This window comes from Carassius auratus, chromosome 47, assembly GCF_003368295.1.
Source record: "Carassius auratus strain Wakin chromosome 47, ASM336829v1, whole genome shotgun sequence".
In the NCBI taxonomy this organism is placed as follows: Eukaryota; Metazoa; Chordata; class Actinopteri; order Cypriniformes; family Cyprinidae; genus Carassius; species Carassius auratus.
The window spans coordinates 12,801,164-12,823,322 of record NC_039289.1 but is presented as its reverse complement, the minus strand read 5'-3'; the positions used below and the strand labels follow the sequence as shown (position 1 = coordinate 12,823,322).

At 41.0% G+C, this 22,159-nt stretch overlaps 1 protein-coding gene across 1 annotated transcript in view; it reads right to left on the bottom strand.

The window, feature by feature from the left end:
* Window positions 1-22,159, bottom strand: part of LOC113065145 (Fc receptor-like protein 5) — a 325,078-nt gene that overhangs the window by 51,665 nt on the left and 251,254 nt on the right. The window contains exons 20-22 of the mRNA XM_026236355.1: window positions 19,429-19,548; window positions 16,776-16,892; window positions 16,457-16,513 (exon numbers count right to left, since the gene is read on the bottom strand). Coding sequence (XP_026092140.1) covers window positions 16,457-16,513; window positions 16,776-16,892; window positions 19,429-19,548 — 294 coding nt within the window. The remainder of the gene's footprint in view (window positions 1-16,456; window positions 16,514-16,775; window positions 16,893-19,428; window positions 19,549-22,159) is intronic.

Sequence of the window (22,159 nt, the reverse complement as noted above, 5' to 3'; positions counted from 1 at the left end):
TTCCCTTCTGGCCGGATGGTATAGACCGGCTGTCCCGGCCTCTGCTGCCGGCAGACTACATAAGGGGTGGCCTCCCAACGGTCACTCAGTTTCCCCTTCCCCTGCCGCCGATTATCTCTCACCAACACCCTCTCTCCTGGCAGTAGAGGGGCTTCTCTAGCAGTCCGATCATACAACCACTTACTTTTCTCTCCTGCCGTCTGTATCCTCTTCGACACCTGCTCGTAGGCGAAATGCAAGCGCTGGTGATGGCGCCCCACCCACTCCGTTACACTTGCTTCCTCTTGGTCGGCTGTCACTCCTAGGACCAGGTCAGTAGGCATTCGTATGTGTCTGCCAAACATCAGGTACGTGGGGGCGTAACCCGTAGTACTATGTATACTGTTGTTATAGGCCTGTAGGAGGTTTGGCAATGCACTCACCCAATCGTCCTGCCGTTGTTGGTCCAAGGTCCCCAGCAGCCCCAATAGGGTCTGATTGAATCTCTCGCAGCCGCCGTTCCCCTGAGGATGATACGAAGTGGTGTGAGTTTTCGTGCAACCGTACAACTGGCATAGTTCTCTAATTACCCTGGACTCAAAGTTGGCTCCTTGATCGGAGTGCAGAAACTCCGGGCATCCGGAAGACGGCCCGCCATAAAACTGTAGCGGTGGTGGTTGCAGTCTGGTCGAGGGTGGGGATAGCCCAAGCGTACTTTGTGAACAAATCCGTTATTACCAAGATGTTCTGGTAGCGATCTCGTGGTCGGCCCAGTGTCAAGAAGTCCATAGCCATGATATGAAGGGGGGCCTTCGCATGGATGGGTACCATTGGCGCTCGGACCTCCCGTCTGGACTTAAACAATATGCATCTCGGGCAAGCTTGAATTAGGGCGTGCACCGATGCCTCTAGCCCGGGCCAAAAGAAGAATCTCCTAAGCAGGGACACGGTCCTCTCCTGTCCCTGGTGCCCCAACTGGTTGTGGTACGCCGAAACTAACGCCGTTACCTCATCTGCGGGTACCACGATCTGGCGTACTTCTTCGCCCAACTTCGGGTCACTGACCCTTCTGCACAGAACGCCATCTCTCAGCTCCAGCCTGTCCCATTGCCCCAGCAGCCTCCTCCCAGTATCCGTCTGGGCTAACCTCTCCGCTGGCGTCAGCCGTCGGCCCTGTTCCAGCCATTCTCTTACCAGCCGCACATCTTGATCCCTGGCCTGTCTCTCCCTCCACCGACGGGGATCCCATCCCCAGTTCTCAGGCACGGCCTCTTGTCTGCTGCCTGGTGCCTCTACTGCTCCTACCATATAGCCCTCCTCCGGGCTGGCCCCTCCGGGGCTTTCCGCTTCGGGCAGCCTTGAGAGGACGTCCGCGTTCGTGTGTTCACGCCCTGGTCGGTACTGTAGTTGATAGTCAAAGTTGGCCAGTTGGGCCACCCACCGCTGCTCCACGGCTCCCAGCTTCGCCGTCTGTAAGTGTACTAATGGGTTATTGTCTGTAATGATCGTCACCTTGGCACCCCAGAGGTAGTCTTTCAATTTCTCACTTAGGGCCCACTTCAATGCCAGCAGCTCCAATTTGAAAGAACTATAGTTCGCATCGTTCCTCTCGGCTGGGTGGAGGCTCCGGCTGGCGTACGCGATGACCCTCTCGACTCCGTCCTGCCGTTGAGCCAACACCGCTCCCAGCCCGAGATTGCTGGCATCTGTATACAGAAGGAATGGTTTTGTGAAATCTGCGTATGCCAAGATAGGGGCCTGTAGCAGCTCCTGCTTCAATGTCTGGAACGCCGACTCACAATTTGCATCCCAGTCTACGTTGGGCGACCCCCGGCCCCGGTTACGACCTGTGCCAACCAGCAACTGATCAAGGGGCTTAGCAATTTTTGAAAAGTCCTTTATGAAACGCCTATAGTATCCCACAAATCCTAAAAAGGATCGCACTTGCCTCACTGTCCTCGGGGCCTTCCAGTCTTTCACGGCCGATACCTTTCCAGGATCTACGGACACTCCAGCCGCACTGACCACGTGGCCCAAAAAGTTGACTTCTCTCCGTAGTAAGTGACACTTATTGGGCTGTAGTTTCAATCCGTACTTCTCCATGGCCCGAAAGACTTCCTCGAGGTGCCTCAGGTGTGAATCAAAATCTGGGGAGTAGACAATCACATCATCCAGGTAAACTAATACTGACTCCATTAACTGACCTCCCAAGCACCGCTGCATCAGCCGCTGGAAGGTGGCCGGAGCGTTACAGAGCCCGAAAGGCATCCGGTCCCATTCAAATAGTCCAAACGGGGTTGTAAAGGCAGTCTTCTCCCGGTCTGCTTCGGCCACCTGCACCTGCCAGTAGCCACTGGCCAAATCTAGGGTAGAGTGTACCATGCCGACTGCGTGAGGCTGGCAAGCGAATCTTCGATCCGCGGCAAAGGGAAGGCGTCTTTCTTAGTCACGAGGTTCAGCTTACGGTAGTCCACGCAGAATCTCCAAGCCCCCGTCTTCTTTTGCACCAGGACTATGGGGGCCGCCCACGGGCTGCTGCTTTCCCTGACAACTCCTTGCTTCAGCATGCCTTGCAGGAGTGTACGTACCTCGGTATACAAAGTGGGCGGAATTGGGCGATACCTCTCCCGGCTGGGCCCTGCATCCCCGGTAGGTATATGATGTTGTACCACCTGGGTGCATCCGTAGTCTTCATCGTGGGTGGCGAACACATGCTGCCATCTCCGAAGGAGGGCCTGTAACTTCTGTGTCTGTGCTTGTTCTAAATCCTCCCCTTGTAATGACTCACCCGCCAGGTGGCTCAGCACACTCCTCTCCATACCACCCCATGGGGTGTCTACTTGTGTCAGGGCCACCTCGATGACAGTGGGGCACACCTGACGAAAACTAATATCCCTCTCTTCCCTTACTTGGTGGGGTGTAACCGTTGTCAGACGGGCTAATCGTTGGTGCCGATGTATTTGCACCGCGTATGGGTGTACATTCCGTATCCTCACGGGGTCTCTCCCCCGCCGGACCGTCGCTAGTCCTCGTGCCACTTCCACTTGTGGACAATCCACATGGGGCTCCACCAGCACCCACTCTTCTGGGCCCGCTCTTCGGGGCGGTACTCGCGCCCACACAACAGCCTCACTTTTTGCGGGGACAGACAAAGCAAAACGACACATCACTCTTCCTACCTCTTCCTGTTCTCTGCGGACTTGGCTCATTTGCACCCTTCGACAGTCAGCTACCACACACTCCCACTTGGGCCTCTCTGCAGGTGGTATCTTCGATACGGGCCTAGCCCGAAATAGCTCTTCCCAGCAATCAGCGAGGACATTCATGCCCAACAGGGCTCGATGTGCACCCAGACAATGGTCTTGCGCCAAGGATACGTAGGCTCTGTCTCACCGGACCCTCCTTCAGCCCCAGAAGAAACTGGTCCCGCAATAGAGTCTCTCCATCTCCCAACCCGTGGTCCTGACGGGTCTGTAGTCGGGCGAATTGCTCTCGCAACCTCAGGGCGAAAGCTCTAATCGGTTGACGGGGGCCCTGCTTACAATTGAAGAACTGGGAGCGAAGGACAGCTACGGGGGTGTGGTCACCATACTGTTCAGTGAGGAACTGGAACACGGTTTGGGCGTTGGCTCTAACGGCTTCGGGGGCGGCATGCACCTCTCGCCGCGCTTCTCCATCCAGGGAGTTTAACACAAATTGAAGCCGCTGGGCTGCACTAAGGCCCTGTAGGTCGGCCAGGTACTCTAGCTGGGCCTTCCATTCAGACAATCGTACCTCGGATTCTGTCCCCCCATACTTTTGGATCCAGGGGCTCCCCATAAAAACGGGCATAGCACGGGGTTGGGCTGAAGGCCCCGCGTCGTCGGTCATTGGACGACCTTGGTTACTCAACTCGAGGTGGAAACCCTGCTGACTACGCCAAATCTGTCACACCCAGGGGCGGCTATGCTTTGACTAAGCCACACCCCTTCTCAACTTCCACCTCGAGGAGGTCCCCAAAGCCAACCCAATGGCCAAACAACACGAGAACAAGTAAGTGATAAAACAATCTTTATTTAAATATTTAAAAATAGCTTGGGGAATAGGGAAAGGGCAATTAAAACTAAACTCTGACTCGGCCCTCCAGATGGGCTATGGCCGGGAAGAGGTCAGGGAGCAAAGGGGTCACGGGGATCTGGGGCGTGGGACTCGGGGCCCGGCCAGAGTCTTAGGTATCCGTATCCTCCAATCACCAACCGCTGTCCCTAACTAGGCACAGGTGCATCGAATTCCCTGATTTTCCCTCTTACGGCGCTACCGGACGTTCCGATGTTCTGTTTTTCCGGTCCGGGCGGAAACACTTCCGGGCGGAACCAAACTTCCCGAATTTTGGTTCCGCCCCTAAAGATCGTCACCTTGTGACAAAAACAATATGTTCAAACTTTTGACTACTTTCTTTAATAACTACATAACACAATACTTGTACTTTTACTTTCAGTACTTGAGTAGTAAATTTTAAAAAGTACAAAAAATGTTGAATACTTTAGTACTTCTACTTAAGAATGGTGCTTAAAGAGCACTTCAACTTCTACTCAAGTCACTTTTTTGATAGAGCACTTGTACTTTTACTCAAGTCTGGGTCTTTATACATCTCTGATGACATGTGTATCAGTTCAGTCATTTCATTCACGAACGAGATGTAGTAAATCATTCAACTCATTCATGAACGACATGGGTACCAGTTCAGTCATAAGATCTCTAGATCTATTTCAGACTCATGAAACTAGTTAATTGAAGGGCGTATTCGTTCACTACATTCAACAAATCACACGCTCTGTCACATCTCATACTCGCTATTGGCTCGAGGTTGAGTAATTCTTTGACAGGATGAAATGGTTCAGTTACCCGGTTCACTGAGCTGCGCATGCGCTGTTTATAGCACCGTGCTGCTGTCGAGGGAGGAACTTCACTGAACGAGAAATATGAGTCAGTGGATTATGTGTACGAAAACGATTCGTTCACCTAAAAGATTCGTTCAAAAAGAATGATTTGTTCACGAACGACACATCACTATTATTTATAAATAATAATATTTTCCAAGCATCAACGGTGACTCTTACACCGACACCAACATACTATTATAATCACTTCCGAGTTATACGTAAGCAGTCCTTCTCTCTCTCTCGACTACACCTGTTTCTCCTGGCATTATATACCACGCAAATTAATGGAACAAGAGACAGGGGTTGATCATTTCCGTCCAAACCACTCACTCACCGTTCGTCTCCTGAGACGAAATCACTCATCTCATTCTTGCTAGTTTATCATCTGAGGTATGTCCAGCTTGATGAATTATTAGCCTATCTAACTCTAAAACTTATTAAATCATAATTTCCTTCCACAACTCACTGTGCATCACAGGCTTTGTCTCCAAATATCTAAGTTCTCATTTAAACTTGTTTTAACGTTTGCTATCTTTTATTATAAAAAAGCCCTTTTCTCTAATTTCTCTTCCTTTCTTTTCTTGTATAATGTATTCCCAATGTGCTAGATTATTATCTGCAGGTGTCTTTGATCCATCTGTTTATGCTGTAATTCCTTTAAACCATGTTATTTTCTTTTTCTGTCATTTTTCTTTTCCTTATTCACTATTCTTAAGTTTGGATCTAAAAGTATATTTACCATCTTTGCCATAGCAAATCTTGGGCTTTCACCAATATCATCATCACGGCAGTCTTCCCAGTATTTTTTCTGTTACAATACTGATCTGATAGAAAATACTTTTATTCACTAAATCCTTCTCACGTCCCAGAGCTACTTCAGCTTCTCTGATGGATTCACTATACCCCTTAAAATAGGAAAGGTTTTTCTTTTCTGATGGTTTCATAAAGAGTATATTTTAATTTTGTGAATTGTTCTTAGCATTCTCCATTTTACTCTTTTTTTCTATCCATTGATGACTTCCTGTTAGGTCCTTGGTTAATATTTTCTTTTTTTATGTCAATTTCTTTGTTTACCACAAAGGTTGTATCTTTTTCATAGTCAGGATCAATATATTTTTTCCTTTGTGTCAAGACTCATTACAATCAAATTCCTATTGGATTTTGCTAAAATCCAAAATGCTATTAAAAATATAGCTATAACATAATTGTTACCAAAAAGATTGGTTTGGCTAAGCAGACCTTTTTCCATCTTCGCATAATTCCTGCACACCTCTCTGTGAGAGCCCAACATTTAGCTTCAGCTTCTATCTCCTACAAAATACAACAGATGAGCATTCTCCAAAGTTTTCCTTAGTCATTAAACACTCAGTTTTCCCCTTCCAACTCTTGTTCCTTCTGCTACTACAGGTGCAGATTTTTAATTGCTCTCATAACTCATTCCATGAGTGAAGATTTTGTTCTCTTTCTATATGCTTTGAATGCAGGTATCTTTGCCTTTGCACATTCTGGACTTTCGCATCTTTATTTTATTTTTAGATGCCCCATTATTGTTTCTTCCGTGTTAATTATTATATTCTGTCCTTGCGCAATACATTATAGACATATGATATTATAGTCGAGACATACAGTATATCTTTAAGATAATTGTTGATGTACTTAATATTTATTATTTACAGTATAAAATTTGTACTCTTTACTTATTCTGCTATTGGAATTGACCAAAAATAATTTGCTAAATCTAGTTTTGAGAGAAATCTTCCATCTTTTAATCTTTCAACTGTATCACCAGTGTTGATTACATAGTGTCTATCTGGCTTAGTTATTATGTTTAATGCTTTATAATTTGTTACTATTCTGTAAGTTTTATCAGGTTTGGCCCTAATTGTATGGGACTATTTGTTATTGCAGATTTAACTTCTCTAAGAACTCCTTGTTCCACTAGTTTTTGTATTGTTTGATTTAATTCTTCTTTAGCCATTTTATTGATCGGGAATTGACGTTGCGGCTTCTATATTCTACCTAATATCTCATGAGCATATTCACCACTATCTTTTCCACAATTATTTTTATATCTTCCATAAGGAGTTTCTCGTAAGAATTGTATTAACTCATCTTTTGCTCCTTGTGACCCTATCATTGTATTATGTATTCTTTTTAGTTCTTGTTCAATATTCACTTCTTTTCATTTTTTTTTAAAACCATGATGAAGCTAAAGTTGAATTTACTTCAAGAAGATCTTGCTGAATGCTTTATGGAGGAGCACTAGTCTACACTCCATGTCATTTTATCTGAAATTTAGAATGATGTAGTAATTTTGGATACATTGTGTAGTTGTTTGGAATTATTCAGTGTTACCATTAAATATGCTATTTTTACACAAATATTATTTTAAATATCTTATGTTAAAACACTTCTTTCTCCTTCTATATGCACACACACACACAAACAATTAAAATGTCAAGGTGCAGTTTGTTTAGATTGTTTCCTGAAAATGATAGTTTAGCAATGCTAGGTAAATAATGGTCAATTTGTCTTTTTCAGAATTTGTGTAACAAATGGACAACATTCTGAATAGTATTGTAAAATGAATAATTGCATCCAAAATCAAAAGTTATATAAATAAATATATAAAAAGTACACACATTTATTTAAATAAAGGATGACATTAAGGCACAAAACCTGACCATGACAGCTGAAACTGGTAACGAGTTATGTGCGTACTCAACCCATGAGAGCTGCTGGCTCCAAGAGGAGGGGTTCTGAAAAAAAAAAAAAAACTTGCAACACTTGTTCTAGATCTTGATTGGCCCTCTCCGTCTGACCATTACTCTGAGGATGAAATCCAGAAGAAAGACTAACAGTCGCCCCCAGCAATTCACAAAATTCTCTCCAAAACTCGGAAACAAACTGAGGCCTCCTGTCAGAGTCCACGTCCATCGGGAGGCCATGTAAGCGATAAACGTGATCTATGACAGCAACCTCTGTTTCTCTAGCAGAAGGTAATTTAGGCAGAGGAATGAAATGAGTTGCCTTCGAAAACCGATCCACCACGGTCAAAACCTGTAACAAAGGCTGAAGGAGTCCAGCAGGGGGTCGACTGGTAGATCTTCGAAACAGCACAGACAGAGCAAGCCAAAACAAAAAGACGAATGTCGCGATCCATGGCTGGCCACCAAAACCTTTGTTTAACAATAAACTTAGTACGATTAACCCCAGGATGGCAAGCTACCTTGGAATAATTACCCCATCGGATAACTTCAGACCTTAAAGCCTCTGGCACAAACAACCGACCCGGTGGGCATCTGGGCAGGGGCGTTACCCCTTGAGAGGCTGTGCGAACCTTCGATTCAATCTCCCACGTGACCACAGAAATAAAAATAAAAAAAAAAAAATGGAAAAAGACGTGCGATCCAAAATATCAAAAATAATGGATAACGTGTCCGGTTTGATATTCTTAGATCCTGGAAGATAAGAAATAGACAAATCAAAACGACCGATAAAAAGAGCCCACCGAGCCTGCCTAGAGTTTCATCTTTTGGCAGGCTTGATGTATTCAAGATTTTTGTGATCGGTCCAAACAACAAAAGGAACCCCCAAACATTCCAACCAATGACACCATTCTTCCAAAGTGAGCTTGACTGCCAACAGTTTTCTGTTACCAATGTCATAATTACGCTCGGTGGGGGACAAACAATGAGAAAAATACGCGCAAGGATGCACCCTACCGTCCATGAGGGAGCGCTGGGATAGAACTGCACCAAACTCCACTACGAACTGCCGGGAAGTATCAGGAGCAATAAGGATGGGAGCTGAAACTAAACAGCCTTTTAGTTTGGAAAATGCAGCTTCTGCTTCACTAGACAACCTGAAAGCAGTCTTGATGGAGGTTAAGGAAGTCAAAGGAGCGGCTAACTGGCTGAAATTGCGAATAAACCACCGGTAGAAATTGGCAACGCCCAGAAACCTCTGCAGGGCCTTACGATTTACCACAGCCTGGATCTTGTCGGAATCAATGCGCACCCCCTCAGCCGAAACGATGTACCGGGCAAAAAAAATATTTATTTGCATTTATCAGTATATAGCAAGCAATGAGAAACGTAGGAAGACGATGGCATAACTCCGGATGAATAACGTCCAGACCACTCAAGCTGCAGTAGATCTAACCCAGCACAGGAATCCCAGGTGGGCGAGGAATAACGTCCAGACCGCTCAAGCTGCAGTAACTCTAACCCAGTGCAAGAGTCCCAGATGGGCGAGGAATAAGATCCAGAAAATACCAACAGGAGGAACAGAAACAACAACTAGACAGACAAGAATTTATGAACCAACAACACGAACAGGATTGCCAACCAAACTTAAAGGCAGTGCCTGAGTTGCAGCTGGCGTTCATAGACCGCAGCTGTGGTGCTAATTAACAGAGGCACACAATCAGACATAGACTTTTTTTTTTTTTTTGATTTTCTCTATTCCTGTTATTCATTAACAAGTTTATTTCTAATAAATCACTCTCCTGATTTATTTATTATTCCTGTTAACATCCCTTTAATCACTGCTATTTCTGAATGCACAAACTGTCCTGTCCAAATTAAAGTTAAATACATTATTTTAACCCCTCTTCTTATTGCTATATGAAATAAAGGATGACATTATTGTTTGGGCTTCTAGCTCTGAGCATTTGATGGTAAACAATTTTGCTCTACAATCAAAACCTGACCTTGACAGCGATCCAGAGGTTAGTCTCACTGATCCTGGACTCTATTTCTATTTCTGCTATTTGCCTTTTCTCCTAGTACCTTAAAAATAGCACCCGCATTACCTCCTCCTGTCTGCATTAACTGATCTCCATTAAGAACTACCATAACTAGTCTAGTTTCTTCTATTAAACCATCATAATCTATTTTTTCAATTTTCCTTATTTTTAATCTCTGATTGTTTAGTTCATGTACAGTACTTATTCTGTTCTGTGCTTAATAAATTTTCTCTATCATTGTCATCATCTTCCTGTTGTTCTGAAAGATTCCCCTCAGCATGTTCTAAATTAAATTTATTATCTTCATCCATTTTTATTTGTTCTCTTGGTATTATATTTAACACTTTTAGCAAGCTATTTTATAATTATATTATACAATACAGTATTTGCCTTATTAAACTTTAGGCTTAGTGTTCTCAAATAGTCTCAGGATGGAAACTGATGTTCTTGTTCACATATAACTACTCTCACATACAGGTATTAAAGGATCCCTCTCCTCTATTGTTACGAAGAGAATCAGAGTCGTTCGGATCCAATTGCAGTGCTTTATTAAAGAATGGTCAGACAAGCAGAATTCAGGAATGGCGTCAGGTATGTTAGGGGTAACCACAATCGAAAACAGAACCAAGAAGAGATCGGGGCAGGCAACGGAGAATCATAGTCGAAAATACACAATCCAAGATCAGACACGGGAAGAACAAACACAAGGGAAAATGCTCGGAAATGCAAGACAGGCTAAACAACACTTCGCAATGTGGTGGAGTGAGTGTGCTGCTTATATGTGTGTGTAAATGAGGTCCAAGTCAAGTCAAGTCAAGTCAAGTCTGCTTTATTGTCAATTCTTCCACATGTACAGTACATACATGCAGAGAATCTAAATTGCGTTACTCTCAGACCTCCGGTGCATACAGATAACATTAAGAGTAGAGCCTAAAAATCTAGATATATAATACAAATATAAAATGTAGATACAACTACACAATAAGGGAATGTAAAAAAAGACATAAAAGAAAATTTAAAATAAAGTTAAATAAAGCAGCGCAAGTGTAGCAGAGCGGGAGGAGATAATATAGAACCCTAGGAATACTAAAACCCTAAGGTGATGTATAAATGCTGACTACGCCAGCCCTTTAAAGTAAGGGGAATTAACAAATTAACAGATTTTTAGACACACAGGCTCGTTACCAGGTAGGGCAGAGACTAGAAGGTATTAATGTACATTTTATTAGGTTTTCAATAATCAGAACACTTAAGACTAAAAATTTAGCTCAATAGAGCTAAACAACTACATTCAATACAATACACACAAAACAAAATGACAAACTTACCCGTGGCCAGGTAGGCTAGCTGTAAAGTGATTATTCTTAACACCACACACACACACGTGAGGCAAGTGATCACAAGGGGCAATACAATCTCAGTGCTCCAAACACCACCAAGGCTCTAGTACGGCCAGCCTCCTTACACGGGCCTAACACACAGAACACCAGTTATATAAAACATGCACAGTGCTTAAAAACAACAAACAATTGTCACAATAGCAAGCAACTAAGCAACAAAACAGCAACGCAGTCTTAATTTCGCTCCATATAGGAAAGGATCGTCCCAACCATCATAAGATGGAGCACTCCCAACAGACATTGATCGTCCGACAATTGGTCAGCAAGACAAGTTAAATGGTTGATCACAGAATGAATCTTAGCAGTTTATTCAATGACTTGACAATCATATTCAGGAGAGTAAACCAGGTGGAGGGTAATGACAGCCTACACACCATCATGAAGTTGCGAACAAGATCCAATTCCAACTTTTAGGCGGACGCCCACATGCCCCAAGGGGCGGAGCTAGCAGTGACGCATCCCAGCCTACTCCCAACCCTTATATTACACATACCTGGTTCTGATTGGCTGTCATTTTAAATGCAGGGGAGGGAACTTAACCAATCTGCCACACAAGGCACATAGCAGATAGAGTGCAAATCAATGAAGTGAACAACAGTGCAGATAAAAGATTTTAGTGAAAGAAAAAAGCTTATTTAGTCTGATTGAAGTGACAAAGGGCTCAAGAGCAGTTATTTCATAGTTCAGTGGTGCCTGGGGCAGAAGAGGGGAGAGGGGACAAGTTCGGGAGCAAGTTCAGCTTCCTAACAGCCTGATGAATGAAGCTGTCCTTCAGTCTGCTGGTCCTGACCTGGAGACTCCGCAGTCTCCTCCCTGATGGCGTCAGGCTGAAGAAGCTGTGTGATAGGTGGGTGGGATCACCTGTGATGCAGAGGGTTTTGCGGGTGAGACGGGTTCCGTAAATGTCCTGGAGGGAGGGGAGAGAGACACCAATGATCTTCTCAGCTGCTCTCACTATGAGTTGCAGAGTCTTTCGGCAGGACGCGTTGCAGGCACCATACCACAAATTGATGCAGCTCGACAGGATGCTCTCGATGGAGCCTCTGTAGAAGGTGTACATGATGGGGGAGGGACTCTGGCTCTCCTCAGTTTTCAGAGGAAGTAGAGACACTGTTGTGATTTCTTGGCCAGTGCTGCTGTGTTTTCAGTCCAGGAGAGGTCCTCTGTGATGTGCACACCCAGGAACTTGGTGCTGCTGACTCTATCCACAGTCACACCATTAATGGTCAGAGGAGCGTGCTGAGTGTGCGTTCTTCTGAAGTCAACAACAATCTTCTCCACGTTCAGAGAGAGATTGTTTTCCCTGCACCACACAGCCAGGCGGCCCACCTCGCTCCTGTAGTTTGTCTCATATCTGTTGCTAATGAGACCCGCCACAGTCGTGTCATCTGCAAACTTAATGAAGAGGTTGGAGTTGTGTGACGGTGTGCAGTCGTGGGTCAGCAGAGTGAAGAGGAGGGGGCTCCATCCTTGGGGGGGCCCCAGTGTTCAGTGTGATGGTGCTGGATGTGTTGCTGCCGACCCGTACTGCCTGAGGTCTTCCAGTCAGAAAGTCCAACTGCCAGTTACACAGCGAAGTGTTCAGCCCCAGTTGGACCAGCTTGTAGATGAGCTGTTGAGGGATGATTGTGTTGAATGCTGAACTGAAGTCAATGAACAGCATTCTGACACATGAGTCCTTTTTGTCCAGATGTGTGAGTGCTGAGTGGACGGCAGTGGCGATGGCATCATCGGTCGACCAGTTAGACTGATATGCAAACTGGAAGGGGTCCAGGGAGGGAGGGAGGGCAGACTTGATGTGGTGCATGACTAGCCGTTCAAAGCCCTTCATGAGGATGGTAGTAAGTGCAACAGGACAGTAGTCATTGAAGCAGGATGGAGATGGCTTCTTCGGAACTGAAATGATGGTGGTAGTTTTGAAACATGTGGGAACAACAGCCTGACTCAGTGAGATGTTGAAAATGTCTGTGAAGACATAAGTGAGTTCTTCTGAACAGTCTCTCAGTACACGCCCAGGGATGTTCTCAGGACCCGGAGCTTTGTGTGCATTGATCCCGCTGAAGGATGCATTGATCCTGCTCCTCACGCTGTCTGGGGTCAGCTCCATCACCTGGTCGCCGGGAGTGGTGCTGTTTTGTTGCTCAAAGCGAGCGAACAAGGTGTTCAGCTTATTCAGCAGAGAGATGGTCCTGCTACAGGTCCGACTAAAGGAGGTAGAGCTTTCTCACATTTGGCTCCAAAACTCTGGAATAGCCTTCCTGATAATGTTTGGGGTTCAGACACACTCTCTCTCTTTAAATCTAGATTAAAAACACATCTCTTTCGCCAAGCATTCGAATAATGTATCTCTTAAATTGTGAGTGTAATTGCATCTGATCAAATGCACATTCTTATTCATTAGCTTGGGTTAAACTAATTTTACTTTGTTGGATCAGCAGCTATGCTAATGATGTCTCTATTTTGTTTCTATGTTTTGCCACGGGATGTAACTAGGATTTACACAAGCTCCAGTCTGGATCCAGAACACCTGAGAAGAGATGATGCTGACCCTCAGAGGACCCCAGATGATGCTAACCCTGAATCAACAAACAGAACTAACAATTATTGCTACATGTGTGACTGCATCATATAACAATTATTAATTAATAATATTAATAATGTTCATCGTCTAGCTGACTACGTCTTGTATTAATCTTTTCAAAAAATCCTGTCAAACGTGCACAAACTGACAGTCACTACCATAAGCTACTACTAAATATTGTAGAAACATTATTTTCTGTAAAGTTGCTTTGTAACGATTCGTATTGTCTTTTGGCAGGCGAGCTTCTTAGTTATAGTTAAGCATATGTGTATTGTATAAGTACAAAAATACTAATATATATATATATATATATATATATATACAGTATAAAAAAATAAATAAATAAAATAAAAACAAAGATATATAATTTGCTCATTTGTTTAGAGGCATCGATCTGAAGAACACTGGCACCAGAGAAGCTGTTCCACAGAACCAGTATCTGGTTACCTCATTTCACTTCAGTCCCTTGTAGACAGCAGGTGGATTCCAGTGTCTTGTGACGTCATGAGGTCTGGAAATACCCTCAGAAGCTCTCTATAAGAACCTTCCATTTTCAATTTTCATATTTCTACTCTTTCTTATTTGATGCCTCCTGCTCTGAGTCTGAACACAGTGTTCTACAGTAGAATCACTTTTCATCATTTTTCTTTAGCAAAGCTCTCACTAATGTTTCATTTATAGCTATAATTTTGCTATTATATGCTATAAATATTTGTTCAATTAATATTTTTAAATAATTATAATGTGTGGTGTCCTTCTTAATAAACCACTTTCCTAATCAAAATAATTACAATATATACAGATACACATCAATACAAAAGTATTACATATAAAGAAATAGGCAAACGTGCAATAGGACAATTGCATAATTTGATGATGCTGACCCTCAGAGGACCTCAGATGAGGCTAACCCTGAATCAACAAACAGAACTAACAATTATTGCTACATGTGTGACTGCATCATATAACAATTATTAATTAATAATATTAATAATGTTCATCGTCTAGCTGACTACGTCTTGTATTAATCTTTTCAAAAAATCCTGTCAAATGTGCACAAACTGACAGTCACTACCATAAGCTACTACTAAATATTGTAGAAACATTATTTTCTGTAAAGTTGCTTTGTAACGATTCGTATTGTAAAAAGCGCTATACAAATAAACTGGAAATGAATTGAAAAGGTCTGTTCTGCTCAAGTTTAGAAATCAGAGTCTTTTGGCAGGCGAGCTTCTTAGTTATAGTTAAGCATATGTTTATTGTATAAATACAAAAATACTAATATATAATATATATATATATATATACAGTATAAAAAATAAATAAATAAATTAAAATAAAAACAAAGATATATAATTTGCTCGTTTGTTTAGAGGCATCGATCTCAAGACCGCTGGCACCGGAGAAGCTGTTCCACAGAACCAGTATCTGGTTTCCTCATTTCACTTCAGTCCCTTGTAGACAGCAGGTGGATTCCAGTGTCTTGTGACGTCATGAGGTCTGGAAATACCCTAAGAAGCTCTCTTTAAGAAGCCTTCCATTTTCATTTTTCATATTTCTACTCTTTCTTATTTGATGCCTCCTGCTCTGAGTCTGAACACAGTGTTCTACAGTAGAATCACTTTTCATTATTTTTCTTTAGCAAAGCTCTCACTAATGTTTCATTTATAGCTATAATTTTGCTATTATATGCTATAAATATTTGTTCAATTAATATTTTTAAATAATTATAATGTGTGGTGTCCTTCTTAATAAACCACTTTCCTAATCAAAATAATTGCAATATATACAGATACACATCAATACAAAAGTATTACATATAAAGAAATAGGCAAACGTGCAATAGGACAATTGCATAATTTCCTCAACAACACAATTCCAATTAATAATACATAATTAATATTCTGAAAATTCTATATTAATTATCTTATTAATAAGCATTCCCATACTAAGAAATGAACAAAGACACAGAATCTCTGTAAATGACACTAGACAGATATATACATACTCCAATGCAGAACATTGTCTGCTGAATGCACACATGTGGATAAAGGATGTAAACACTGATAAAAGGGACAGAACACACATTAAAACAATTTTTTTATGTTTCTCATTTACTCTTCTCCCAATCCCAAGTAAATGTGTGTATTTCCTTTTGCCAAGGGATGAAGGGATGTGTAATCTGTGTAATAGGAGTGAGTGTGATGCTGTGATGGGACTGGAAGAAACTATAGTCTGCCCCGACCCAGATTCTACTCCACAATAGATGTTCAATCCTGCTCATTTCCCAAAATGGCTTATTGTAGAAAGAAGAAAGTCTATCATTATGTTGTTTCAAGATCATTTGAGATGATCACATCCTGAGTAAATGGTAACCAGTTGTATAATGGGAGTGGGTGTGGGACACCGAGAACCATCTCAGACAATTAGGAGTCAGAACTTCATTAACATACAGAGCACAGCTGTTACAACAGGAGCAACTTCATTTATATTAAGGACAGTAAACTATAACTGTGTAAAATGTTTGAGCTTAGGATGTTAGTGGTTCATTTAGACCCAAGGTCACATGTACTTTGTCTTTGCTGTGTTGTAATAATCATCTTCATTGAGATCTTCAATGTCCTGGTTATTTTTTTCTTACAGTACATCCACTTACAATGTCTACAATGAATAACAGAGAAAAGAATAAGACATTTGTTTTGAATGAATTTGCTCCGCAAATATCCCAGTAAAATATAAGATAGATGTGATGATTTATAAAAGAACTACTGCATTATTAAATGATCAACTTGACATAATTACCTTCTGTAACATCATTAGTTACCTGTGCTTATGTCTTTATTTCTTGTGGCATCAAGAGAGTCATAAATATGAGCAGTTCCTGTAATAAATTAATGTATCATAAGAATTTAAGCCCACAGAAAAATACTGCTTTCATGTTGACACTGATTATAGCTCAAGTCAGATAAATATGTCATGTGCTATTAACATTATAAGTTACATGTGAAATATTTTATGCATTATTGATAATGAAATGAAACTGAATTACATTATATTGCTGTAGAAGAGGGGGAGACTATTTAATAACCTCATCTTGTAAAGACTTATGGTCAAATATTTAAGGTTAATGAGTACAGACTGACCAGACGTGAGTGCTGTATATACATCTTCACTCTGGTTCTTCTCTGATGTCTGACTGCTGTTCTTCTGTTGACCGACACGAGAGAGAGACTGAGATCTTCCACCTAGACAAACAGAAACTGTTCAGGAAAAATAAGGGGGTCAAAAATGACTTTAATCTCCTATTATGCAAAGAAGAAAAACACTTTTATAAAGTGTTTGAACACAGTTGTGTGGCAGCAGTGTTTTAAAGCAAAGAGGGCTTAATAAAAGAATGGAAGAGAGGATGGGGAAAGGAAATGAAGGGTAGACATTATTTTTCTATACAACCAAACAGTAGAAACAGAAGGGCATGTTTTCCTCGAGTGCAAAAAGTATAAAAATAAAAGCACTTTTTGGAGTTGAAGTGGTTTCTGTTACTTCTTTGTTTTATCATAGTGACATTTCTTCAGTTTTTGTATTAAACAGGACTGTATATAAGAGTTTAGTTCAAACTTTGACCTTTGGAGGGCAGTAATATGTCTAGTAGCATCTACACTGCCAGAAAGCTGACACAGTGCTTACTTTTAATTTTCAAAGGAAATGTCCTGGAAATATATCCACAAAAAAAATAATATTAAAGTCCTATATATTTGTGCCAATCATTTTACTTCGGACAGCCTCACAATCGAGGGTAAGTTCAGAGCTGGAGTTGTGTAAAAATTGCTTCTGGAAGAGGATCAATGAGCTAAATCTAACGCTACAATCGTCTCTGTCTGTTTTCAGTGACGCTGACTTCACATCCTACCAGAATTAGCATAAATAGAAGTCCAGCTATATCATTATTTTTTCATCTCTCCATGCTCCCCATCTGTGTATTTCATAAACACACATTTGTTATGCACAGTAAAATCAGATAACCGATTATAAAACAAGTGTGTTTTCTGTAAAGAGCTTGTAATAATAGTTGTTATTTGCAAAGGCCAGCATTATTATGCCAGGTGTCCTAACTTTTCATCTTACCCCGTCAGATTGTCTAACCAGGGCTCACTTGTGCATGTGCACATCAGTATTGCATCATTCTTTCCTGCTGAACAACCAGTGTTTGGAATAACGCCGTTTAAAATAACGGCGTTAGGTAACAACGTTATTTTTTCAGTAACGGAGTAATCTAACTAATTACTTTTCCCGTCGTTATAACGCCGTTAACATTACTGGAAGATGAATGCGGTGCGTTACTATGCATTGATTTGTTGATTTCGGATGACGATGTAATCCGAACGCACCCCAGGCTCATGGGGCGGTCACACTGCACTTTTCTCTCCATTGACTTCCATTCATATGCATGCGAATGCGTCAGACCGGAAACGCAAGCTTATGTGAAAAATTTCGCATTTCGCTGCGTTCCAAAGTTCAAGTTTGGTGAACTCTGACCTGCGAATTCGCATCACGTGAAGATGTGGGACCAGTAGAAGATCGATACGTCACTGCGTGACCTCTCTGTACAGAATTTCAAAAATGAAGGAAGCGCTATATAACTTTAGCTGTAGCGCAGCGTCCTATTTTATATAATACATATTTAAAAGGTTATAAAAAATAAAATAAAAAAGAATCTGCATGGTTTGTAGTGTCAACCGGAACAGATGATACATTTGAATGAAGACGTTTTATAATTTTTTATCGCAGAGAGTACAATATAATAAGACGCTTTCGACGCCGTCGCAAAAGACACATTACAAGCACATATTAATCCATGTTGTGATAATTGAGGAGAGACCGTTTTATCTTGCTCCCGCCCATATTTGCAGCGGTGTCGGAAATAATTTCGCACGTTTAAAGTCTAGTGTGACCGCGCCTTCACACAGCGAGTGAGGAGGTGGGTTAATAACGAGATAAGCGATTATAATTGGCTAAGGCAGAGTTATGTGTTTCATGGTAGCCACCGGTGTCCATAGTGGCGTCAAACACACACTCACGCACGCGAGATTCGCAGCAGCAACAGCAGCAGAGATGGCGAGTCAGGAGCAATCCGATGAAAGGTTGGCTTTTTCAAGGTAGAGATATAAGCACTACTTCAAATTCATTGCGGTCAAAGGCAAGAACGTGAATGTAATGTGTACATGTAATGTGATACACACGCATCTACAAAGCTAGTGGCCAAAAACACTTTTCTTACAAAGATAATAAGTGGAAGTGCAGGATAAAACTCTTGCTGTCTGTTAACGTGCAATAAATATCGAAAGTTATGTACGAACACCTTTCTTTTCTACTTATTTCAACTGACTTGTGAAAACTGCTAAAAAAAAAAAAAGATTATTTGACATAAAGCAACATTTTTTTTTTTACAGTAACGCAAATAGTTACTTTCCCTGGTAACGAGTTACTTTTATTATAGCGTAATTCAGTTACTAACTCAGTTACTTTTTTGGAACAAGTAGTGAGTAACTATAACTAATTACTTTTTTGAAGTAACGTTCCCAACAGTGTGAACAACACATAATTACTGTAATTGCATTACTGTAAGGGTACTGTAGGTGTAGGCTTTAATAAAGCAGAATCTGATGGGTAGCATTTTTTTGTTGTCACATTATGTTACCTACTGTTTCAATTGGAGCACAAATCATCAGAACAGGATATTGAAACACTAGCTCAATATTTAATTGGCTTTAATAATACTTAATCTGGCAGAAGATGAACCTTTGTTGTTTCTGTAGCGCCACAGCAGGACCAAGATGACAATGATCAAAACTGTGAGTCCAGCAGTCACTCCAACTATCACAGGATTGAGAGCATCAGATCCTGATGTTCTGGAGGAAGCTGAGATCAACACATTGTACAGTCATATTAGTGCTGTATATTACACAGAAACATTTCAATAGTGTTTACAGTTCCTACTCTCACCTGTGACTGAGATCCAGCTCTTCGGTGACTCTCCTCTCTCTCTGTGTTTGCAGGAGTAGAAACCCTCGTCTGACTTTGAGACATTAGAGAGGATCATCTCTGTAGTTTGACTCTGGATGAGTGTCCCATCTTTATAGAAATCAGCTCTGAGGTTTGTTGGGGATAAATAATGATATAAACAGCGTAGAGTCATTTTCTCTCCTTCAGTCACAGGATGAACAGGACTCTCCAGAATCACACCAACTACAGAAACAGAGCAAATATCAGCTGATGAATAGTAAGAATCAGTGTGGTGACAACAACAACAATAATAATAATAATAACAACAACAACAATAATAATAATAATAATTCATTTTCTTTAGAGCTGCCATTCAAAACAAGAACAACTTACAAATGACAACAATCATAAATTAAAAGGAGTAATAAAATCAAAGCAACATCTATTCAACATTAAAATAATCCACAAAATAAAATTAATCAGGAAAAGATCATTTAACCCTTGTATGGTGCTTGGGTCTGTGGGACCCGTTTTCACTTTTTTATCAAAAGACAAATTATACTATTAATTATTTTTTTCAAATTCAGACTCATTGGCCTTGGATCAAGACACACTGTACACACACCACCAGACCCACAAACACTGGCTGAGTAACAAAAATATGAAGATTTGAAAAGTAAGAAAATAATAACTATCACAAGCACTGTGTGGAAGAGATTTCCAGAGTCGAGGAGCAGCACAGGAGGAAATGAACAGCAGGAATAACAAGAGAAACAGACGAGGAAGATCTAATAGTGTGTGCACACCAAAAGTTAATTTAGTTATTTGCAAGAGTCAATTACACACAAAGTCAAAGCAAAGATGAGAATAGATGCAAATTTTCTTAGTGGAGTGGGGAGGGGGGTTATGAAATACATGTAAACAAATAAACATTTATTTTAGTTTAAATGACAAGAGGGTAAATGACCAACAAGGGCTCCATGATTCTGGATAAACTGAGGAACACAATCATTTTTATTTTTTTAATGACAAAACTTAATACTCAAAGGGTTAATAGTCTTGTAGACTCGTTGATATTTAGGAATAAGATTGTGTGGGTGAATGAATTGAGATCACAATCTGTCTATTTATATCTGAATCATTAAATAAGTGCTTTGTGAACTGAATAAACACAGACTCACGGTGTACAGTGATATTAACAGGATGAGTTTTCTCTCCAGATTCAGACTCACACCAGTACACTCCAGTGTCTTCTGTGCTGGTGGAGCTGATTGAACATGTAGATCCTGTTTGTGTTCCCCACACTGATGATGAACAATCTTCCAGCCCCCATCCATCTGTGTATCTTATCACTCTCCGCCCACCAGAGTTACTCTGCTCCTCACAGCTCAGAGAGAGAGAGTGATCTGAGAAGTGTTGAGTTCTGCTGGGACTGACGATCAGAGAGACTGGAGGAGAAACACCTGAGAAGACAATTACAACTACACTTCAGAAATCAACTCAAGACACTTTTATTGATCTAACACTTCACACAACCTAAATTGATTCAAAGCAGCTTTTCAGAAAAAAAAAAAAAAAAAAAAAAAACATTAAAGTTGTAATATCTGAAATCCATAAGTCATCACTGAGTATTTCTTTTTAAAATTCATAATCAAACTTGTATCTTATTATGCCATCAGCCAGGAAGCCGAAGACAACTGTGACAGCAGAAACCTCCATAACCTGTTACTAGTCATTTTACTAATAACCTTTCATTTACCTAGAATCAAGGTCTGGTCAATGACGTACAATTTCATAATGAAAACTCTGTTTATTAAATAGATCAGATTATACATTTAATTATGTTCCCTCAAGTTCACTTGTGTAAGTAACACTTTTGTGGCACGGTAGTTATATTTTAGTTTTTCATGACAATTTTAGATAATGCTTTAGATTCAACACCCAAAGAACTACGTCAGTAAACAGAATTTACAGTATAATTTTTTCTGAAATTGTAGTGTACCCATTCAGCCCCTCTGTGCAGGTATAAGAGAACAATATGCTAAGTTTGGGGAATAAAAGGGGAACAGGGTTGACTTAGATTTAGAACAAGTGTATATTTATACAGTAATTACAGAGAAAATTTATTTTATTTATTATTATTATTATTTATTCTATTTTTTTTTTTACTATGACAAAGCACAATTTACATCCACTGAAATATAAATGTTGTATCATGTATTTTTCTGCGAACAGCTGGAAAGAGGTGAGCTTGTTTTAAACTGAACCTTGATGATATATCATACACAGTTATTTGGTGATAGTTGTGTTATGAAGCTGCTCGTGTGAAGTTGCTGAGATCGGTGAATAAGCTTTCATGAGGTAAGTAGACTCGTGAATTATAAATCATAGCAGAAACTCATAAACTCATTTCACTACATGTCCAGTTTTATTGTTCAGTCTCCATCATGTCTCCTTTAATAATAGAATGGTTAAAAATGACAATAATAAAATATCAATATAAAATTATAAAAAAGAATATTGTCTT